General features: G+C 37.1%; 1 protein-coding gene across 1 annotated transcript in view; it reads left to right on the forward strand.

Annotated features, from left to right (window-relative positions):
* The first annotated feature begins 549 nt into the window (after positions 1-549).
* Positions 550-8,497, forward strand: part of pygb (phosphorylase, glycogen; brain) — a 14,256-nt gene continuing 6,308 nt past the window's right edge. The window contains exons 1-14 of the mRNA XM_016235157.1: positions 550-909; positions 2,604-2,705; positions 3,072-3,150; positions 3,234-3,337; positions 3,451-3,582; positions 4,324-4,435; positions 5,235-5,317; positions 5,796-5,939; positions 6,062-6,154; positions 6,713-6,859; positions 6,940-7,103; positions 7,345-7,459; positions 7,540-7,641; positions 7,754-7,901. Coding sequence (XP_016090643.1) covers positions 667-909; positions 2,604-2,705; positions 3,072-3,150; positions 3,234-3,337; positions 3,451-3,582; positions 4,324-4,435; positions 5,235-5,317; positions 5,796-5,939; positions 6,062-6,154; positions 6,713-6,859; positions 6,940-7,103; positions 7,345-7,459; positions 7,540-7,641; positions 7,754-7,901 — 1,768 coding nt within the window. The 5' untranslated portion in view covers positions 550-666. The remainder of the gene's footprint in view (positions 910-2,603; positions 2,706-3,071; positions 3,151-3,233; positions 3,338-3,450; positions 3,583-4,323; positions 4,436-5,234; positions 5,318-5,795; positions 5,940-6,061; positions 6,155-6,712; positions 6,860-6,939; positions 7,104-7,344; positions 7,460-7,539; positions 7,642-7,753; positions 7,902-8,497) is intronic.

Below are 8,497 nucleotides of genomic sequence, written 5' to 3' on the forward strand. Positions count from 1 at the left end.
TGGAAATCAAGCATGGCTTATCACTGCTGCCACTGCATGTAAACTACTCATGCATAAATACATACTCATACATAAATATATTCATTACTAAATATACATACCTGCAGAATTCACTTTCTAAATCAGACTCCTCCCACTTTAAATGTTTGCTTGAAGGCTCGATCCATATACGGCCAGATTCTGGAACTAAATCAATCCGGAATTGTCGCTATCAATAAAAAGTCTGTATATAATAACGGAATCTCGGCTCTTATGAAACGTAAGGAAATGGGTAAATCTTTACAAGTCATCTTTACTAGAGTTGAAAGAGGCAGTGTGAAACTATTATATAATAGTTGCTTGCTAGCCAAAGCTGTTTATACAGTAAAACAGCGATTTCGGTCTAACTCCGGGCACGGGATTCAGCTGTAAACCTGTAGCTAGTTAGCGTTGCAAAGATGATTGACATCTCGCGCAGCCAATGAAGACGCAATTGCGAAAGCGTCACTGGCCAATAAACAGACACACTGTAAAGCCCCGCCCACTTTCTCTTCAATTGACACATAGGGGCGTGTTTCAAAGGGAGGACGGACAGTGCTTGTAAAGTCATTGCACACCGCATCAAGCTGTGCGCAACAAGTCAAGGGGTCCAAACTTTCATTCTTTGCTTTTAAACGCGTTGTCAACATGTCTAAACCTCTAACCGACCATGAAAAGCGCAAGCAGATCAGTGTTCGTGGTATAGCCGGACTGGGGGATGTTGCCGAAATTAAAAAGAGCTTCAATAGGCATCTTCACTTCACCCTAGTGAAGGACCGCAATGTGGCCACCCCGCGGGATTATTACTTCGCGCTGGCGCACACGGTGCGGGATCACCTGGTGGGCCGCTGGATCCGCACTCAGCAGTATTACTATGAGAAAGACCCGAAGGTACGGATCTCTTCCTCATCTTCTCTGTGAAGGCAGGAAGCCAGGAAGTGGCTTGTTTGTGCAGTAGTGGGAAATACAAAAATGCATGTAATATCGAATTATTACTTATTTTACATACATTCGTAACTGCATGATAGACATAAATGCTTATTTGAAAAAATGAATAAATATTTGATGCTCCAGAATTGTGATACAAGTGACTTCAGTTAAGATTAAATGCATAAACCATAATCTTATTCATAGCGCATTGTAAACATTAGTGAATATTAATGGTGCATGTAACATGGACAGTCATTTACTATTTTATTGTGAGTCATTCATTAATTTCACTGTTTTATATGGAGAGTTAATAAAGGCCTGTGTTCGTTGACCCGAACTTGAGCTTTGTGTTCTTTGCGCAGACATGCATTGACATGGGTCAGCTGTGAGTTCGTGCTGCTTGTGAAAAGTGTGATCTATTCCTTGACACATCAGGTCGTCATTAGTAAATTGTAAAGTATTTAGCAACCACTTGATCTTCTGTGCTCACTAGGGCAAGTACAGATTACACTATACTGTCAAACCCAGTAGAAGATAATAGGCCTTATCTAATGCATTGACATGATCCATGTGCAGAATCACTCATGGCTATTAATGGTCACACCTGTGACCTGGGTGCTTTACAATGATTTAGGAGGTCATGATGTTTTTTTTTTTTTGGAGAGCAACAAGCTGAAAGTGATTGATCTTCCGGTCCTTTGTGGTTCCACTAATCTGGCTTGCACTATATAGTCATGTTTCTGTGAAACCTGATGTTACTTGTTTGTTGATAAACATGAAATATAGCCATGTATTTTGAGTTAAAGCATTATGTGGGAATTATCTATACTTTAGACCTTTTGGGATTTATTTATTATTAAAGCTTGACTGCTTTCCAGAGATTTGTGTGCTTTTATTTCAGCAGTCATTTGAGCCGGTAAAAAATCCTCCAGTTTTTTTCCCTCCAGTCTATATCTCTAAATGGAACCAGATAGCTTTATATGGTTGAGCACACCAATACGTGAAGCATGTCCAGGAACATCATTCTTGTCTAGCGTTAGGCTTGTTGAGGTTCAGACCTTAGCAAAAACAGTAAAACACTGTCACTTTATTTAAACCTAGAGTATGCCGTGATTAAGCACCATCTCAGCATGTTAAATTGAAGCAAGCATTTATTTATTAATGTGGTATTCAAATATTGTTCAGTGTGTATTTGAGGCCCTCAGCAGGCTGTAAACTCCTCGCAGTGCAGACATCTTATGAAAAGTTGATCCCAAGCCAAAGAGATTAAATTATGCATGTTGTATTTGAGCAACCTGGAAGCGACATGACCAGAGTATGAGTTTGACTTGGTTAAGAGGGAAAGTAGGATAATGTGTCGTTTTTATTCATTTGTGATTGCATTACAAATGATTCTATTGATATTTCTGAAATGTAGCAGAATTGTGACAATCAGTTTTTAGAGCTTAGTATTTTACTCTCCTGTTCTGCTTTGGAAATGTACTCTAGAATAAACAACAATATATTGGTAGACCATTACTTGCATAAATTTGCATCTTCTAATCATTGTAGCTTATATTGTCATACTTTTTAGATGGTCTTCTGCCTACATGATCTGCTTCAGATGTATCTGAACACTCATGCAGTCAGTTTTATCTGTGTGTTTTCTTTTGCAGCGCATCCACTATCTGTCTCTGGAGTTCTACATGGGCAGAACTCTACAGAACACCATGATAAATCTTGGGCTGCAGAATGCTTGTGATGAGGCCATCTACCAGGTAAAGTGCATCACTATGGCAGCAAACTTAATATTATAGTAGAGCATTTGTTACTTAATTGCAGAACTGGCCCGCAGCTCTATTACTTAAACATCCTGAATCTTAAGAAACAGCTGTTGTTTTTTCCCCTGCTCACCCACAGAGAGCTCATTGGGGATGTAGGCCAATTGCTACAGGCTTGCAAAATTTTCTAAATCCTTCCTTTTCTGAATGTGGAAACACCGAAGTTGCTGAAATACTTTCTGAAGTTTAGATGATCAATAAAAAAATTGTTGCCCATTATGGAACATTTGTGTTGTGTATGTATGATTTATAATGAGATGCATTAGTTTTTTTTTGTTTTTACATGATGGTGCTGATCTTCAGCTTGGACTAGATTTGGAAGAGCTGGAGGATATTGAGGAGGATGCAGGACTGGGAAACGGAGGTCTTGGGCGACTTGCAGGTACCTTTAAAAACAACCTACACCTTCCAGTAGAGTACATGACCCCATCATAATGGGTGTTTGGTGTCTGCTTTCCCTCTCAGCTTGTTTCCTGGACTCCATGGCATCTCTGGGTTTGGCGGCATATGGTTATGGCATTCGTTATGAGTTTGGCATCTTCAATCAGAAGATCACCAATGGCTGGCAGGTAAACCATATTTGAAAAAAGTTAATATATAAGTTTATAGTTAGCAGGAGAAAAAGTTTTTTTTTTTTTAAATATCAAAACTGTTTAACTCTGGAACAACTTAATTTTTTTAGGTAGAGGAAGCTGACGATTGGCTGCGTTACGGTAACCCTTGGGAGAAGGCCCGTCCAGAGTACATGCTGCCCGTGCATTTCTATGGCCGAGTGGAGCATACAAATGAGGGACCAAAGTGGGTTGATACCCAGGTCAGTCAGTCATGATCTATTGCAATGAATAATAGGTTGTGATGCTAAAATTATTCTGTTCTGATAGAATGGCTGGAGAAAATTTTTTTGCCTAATTAAAATAATAAAATGCAACCACATACACTACTGTTAGATTTTTTTAATGTTTTTGAAAGACTCTTATGCTTACCAAGGCAGCATTTATTTGATCAAAATACTATAAAAACAGTATAATATTTTTAGCTTAATATTTTTGTGAAAATTGTGATCAATTTTTGGAATTTTTGATGAATATGAAATTTGATAACGAAAAATGTATTTACTGTCACTTTTGATCAATTTAATGCACCCTTGCTGAATAAAAGTATTAATTAAAAAAAATCATACTGACCCCAAACATTTGAATGGTAGTGCAATGGAATGGATTGTTATAATGGTAAAAACAATGCACTTATTCATTTGTAAAAGATGAAAGAGAAAGGAAAGACAAAAGGTTGTGTGCGTCCAATCAAGCTTTACTTGCTGCAATAGGCACAAGTTCATCAGTTCATGGTAATGTTTAATATGTAATTTTTTTTAAAAGATATTTTACTTTTGTACAATAAACTATTTTAGCACTGGTTTGGGTTGACAAGAAACCTGGATAAAGTTTGTGTCCTGAAGCAAAAGCCGTTCATGTGTGTGTTATTTTTTTTCTCTATAAATGTAATTTAAATTTGAATTCAGCTGAATTAAAATCAATTGATGTCTTTTCTTTGGCAGGTGGTGCTTGCGATGCCTTATGACACTCCTGTGCCTGGTTATAAAAACAACACTGTGAATACTATGAGACTGTGGTCTGCCAAAGCTCCTAATGATTTCAACCTGCAAGAATGTGAGTCCACAGAATGATTAGCTCACATGTGTTTATACACTCTCTCTCTCTCGCTCTCTCTCTCACACACACACACACACACACACACACACACACACATACATACATACATACATTGAGTCCTTATCCAGTATGACACATCTATGTTTTGGTACAATTTCGGCTGTACCACTAAATTTAAGTGAAACCCTTGGTCCTGGTTTGAATGGAGTGCTTGAGTTTAACTTGTCTGTGTAGAATACTAAATATAGCATTCTTCTCCAGTGCAGTGCTGCTGCAGCAGCACAGAAACAGGAGAGCAGCTGGCAGCAGGCCAGCATTACCCATAGAAACGCCTGCTTTTGAGAGGGTCCTTTGTGATTGTCGGGCCTTTACGCTTAATGTCTCATTCTATAATAAACGGTTATATTTTCACACAAAACAGCTCAAGTCATTCCTTAAATTTAACTATCATTTTCCAAATGTGTAGATTGTCCTCTACAAATGTATTAGTTGTGACTTTTTTTTTTTTAAGAAATTAATAATTGTATTCAGCAAGGATGCATTAAAGTGATAATTTTACAAAAAGATTTATATTTTAAATAAATGCTGTTCTTTTGAACTTTCTAGTCAAAGAATCCTGAAAAAAAATGTATCACCGTCTGACCACTAACATGTGAAAACAAAAGTAGTGTGGCTAAAAAGTTACTGTACATGCTGGGAGTATTCCATCTGGTTTATCATTGATTTATAAAAAAAAATCTATATACAAATACTTCTAAATTTAGTATGATTTTGAAATGCTCTCTATTAATTGTAGTTAATGTTGGAGATTACATCCAGGCTGTACTGGACCGAAACCTGGCGGAGAACATCTCCCGGGTGCTCTACCCCAATGACAATGTAAGTACACACACCTTTCAATGTTATAAAACACTTGGTGAGGTGTCTGTGTGTGCGCCTGATGGTGTGAATGTGTGACAGAGAGCAAGAATTTGTGATGTGTATTAGATACTAAAATATAATTTTGAGTGTCATGTGTATATTTAGACTGTAGATTCTGGTATGCAACATGTGCTTTAGCTCTCTGGCATAAGCAGATTGAAAACTCTTATTTTATGCAATAGTGCCACAGATATGTGTAATGCAATGAGGAAGTATGAAACCGCAATATGGAGTCCTGAGCAACACAGTTGGCTTATGTGTCATGATACACTAGTGTATATTAATATTTTTCTTACAGCTACTGTATAATACAGGCAGAAAACACAATGCTTAATTCTATTAGAAAAACTGACAGAAAATGAAATGCTTTGTATTTGTAAAGCTTTCAGTGTGAATGACTTTAATATTAATTAATTTCTTTGTATGCGCATGTTAGTTTTTTGAAGGGAAGGAGCTCCGTTTGAAGCAGGAGTACTTTGTGGTGGCTGCTACTCTGCAGGACATCATGAGACGCTTTAAATCTTCAAAGTTTGGCTGCAGGGATCCTGTGCGCACCTCTTTTGAGGCTTTCCCTGAAAAGGTGATAATACATTAAATATGTTTAATTGGTTGCTGTTTTTAAATTTGACACAAAATTCTTGTTCGAGTCAACCTATATAATATCCCCCCAAAAAAGTATAATGCTTTCAAAACAACTCTCAGGTGGCAATCCAGTTGAATGATACTCATCCAGCTCTGGCGATTCCTGAACTCATGAGGAACCTGCTGGATATAGAGCAGCTGGACTGGGAAAAGGTGTGACGTTCAAGCTGTCAAACTGTGTGTTGAGATAATGGAATAATATTTACTAATAATTCATTTATTCATAGACATGCATTTACTGAAATTAGTTGATATGGGTGTTTTATGGCACAAATGAAAAGCAAACCAATTCCTTGGTTGTTTTGTTGTTCTGCATTTTTCTGCTTAGTCATTCTGACATGAATAATAGATATAGCAATGCTAATCTAAAGAAAAGTATTGTTCACACAGCCAGCCAACTTATAAATTAACAAAGGAAAAATTGTCAACTTTTCATGGAAATTTGGTATTTTATTTGTTTCAATTTATGTAATTTTTATTTTTAATAAGTTATCAAAATTAGTATTAAAGTGTGTGTGTGTGAGTACTTTGTGTTCCCTATGTTATGGTAGGGAATAGTAATACCAGTAAATGTTGTTTTGAAAATCTAAAAATGCAGAAAGTTTTGCGTGAGGGTTAGGGTAGGATAGAAATTACAGTTATACAGTATAAAAATCATTGCATCTATGGAATGTCCCCATAAAACATGGAAACCTGTGTGTGTGTGTGTAGGCATGGGAGATCACCACAAAGACGTGCGCATACACAAACCACACAGTGTTACCTGAGGCTCTGGAGCGCTGGCCTATCTACATGTTTGAGAAACTTCTGCCACGACACCTGCAGATCATCTACGAGATCAACCAGCGACATCTGGATGTGAGGATTCTCACTTACTCCACCTCAAGATCATCATGTCGTTAAATGAACTGGTTTGTCTGACCGAGTCTCTGTTGTAGAGAGTTGCTGCGCTGTATCCAGGCGACAGTGATCGTTTGCGCAGGATGTCTCTGATCGAGGAGGGCAATCCAAAGAGGATCAACATGGCTCACCTTTGTGTGGTTGGGTCACACGCCGTTAATGGAGTTGCACGGATTCACTCAGACATTGTCAAAACCACTGTGTGAGTAGAGTGCATCAGTTGTTATACAAGAATATTTGACAGAGGAATGATGCAAATTCTGTTTATTACATTTATTACAAATACAATTGTAATAAATTATTTCCAGGGAGGTTTTTTTTTTTTAATAATTTCGGTTTCAAAATGTAGTTCTGTGTAGAGATACTAGTTAGGACAATTGTATATTGATATATTAGACATTTAGAACTTGGAGACATTTAAGACATTTCTTTGGTGGTTTAAGGTTTAAGGACTTCTGTGACATTGAGCCAGAGAAGTTCCAGAACAAGACAAACGGTATCACACCTCGTCGCTGGCTGGTGCTGTGCAACCCTGGCCTGGCTGACATCATCGCTGAGGTGACCTTCTTAACTAAGTAGCTCTTGCTTGCTCTTCCCCCACAGGTTTTCTTTCTGTCTTATGCTTGTTTTCCTTTCAGAAAATTGGTGAGGAATTCCTGACAGATCTTTTCCAGCTAAGAAAACTGTTGGACTTTGTCAATGATGAAATGTTCATTCGGGATGTGGCCAAAGTGAAACAGGTCTACATTTATGTTGTTGTTTGTGTTTTTTTTATATATATATATATATATATATATATAAAAATTGTTTTTATATATTTTTGGTTTCATGTTATTTATTTATTTATTTTAGGAGAATAAGCTGAAGTTTGCAGCGTATCTGGAGAGTGAGTACAAAGTAAAGATAAATCCTGAGTCCATCTTTGACATCCAGGTCAAAAGAATCCATGAGTACAAGAGACAACTGCTCAACTGCCTTCATGTCATCACTTTATACAACAGTAAGAATTACACACAAAGGAACGTGTTCACACTGGGTTGATCAGTGCCTGTCAAGGACAGAGGATGTGACCAAAGATATTGCACTTTTATTAATATTGGTTTGTCTTTTACTGATGTAGGTTATTTTATTCAGTTAGATATATAGACAGGGATGCACATAAGTGGTGCGCATGAGCGACCGAAATAAAAAATGCACTGGGTAAATAAGTTCAGAACGCTCATTTGCGGACCGACATGGTTGACAGCTGTTAATGCATAATCACCGTTTTAGATCGATTAATACTGTAATACTTTATAAGATTTCTATTCGAACTGAACACATAAATCTAGGCTATGTGCTGCCGGTTTAACAGCAAAACTATGGCATTTCATTCACTGACGCGCTGCACTCGATAGTGCTAAAACCTGCAGTGCATATGTTTACTTGCCGGCAACCTGCCAAAATGAATGCTTGCTGATTTTAGGTTTGAAAATGTTGAAAATTCATATTTAAAAAAAGAAAATGTAAATATTGGCATTGTATTTTTAAGTGTACTATAAAATAACTGTATTTTAATTTAATACTCACTTTTTATTTTAAAATATGTTAGTATTA

Source organism: Sinocyclocheilus grahami, unplaced genomic scaffold (genome assembly GCF_001515645.1).
Source record: "Sinocyclocheilus grahami isolate Dianchi unplaced genomic scaffold, SAMN03320097.WGS_v1.1 scaffold18.1, whole genome shotgun sequence".
NCBI classification, from domain to species: domain Eukaryota; kingdom Metazoa; phylum Chordata; class Actinopteri; order Cypriniformes; family Cyprinidae; genus Sinocyclocheilus; species Sinocyclocheilus grahami.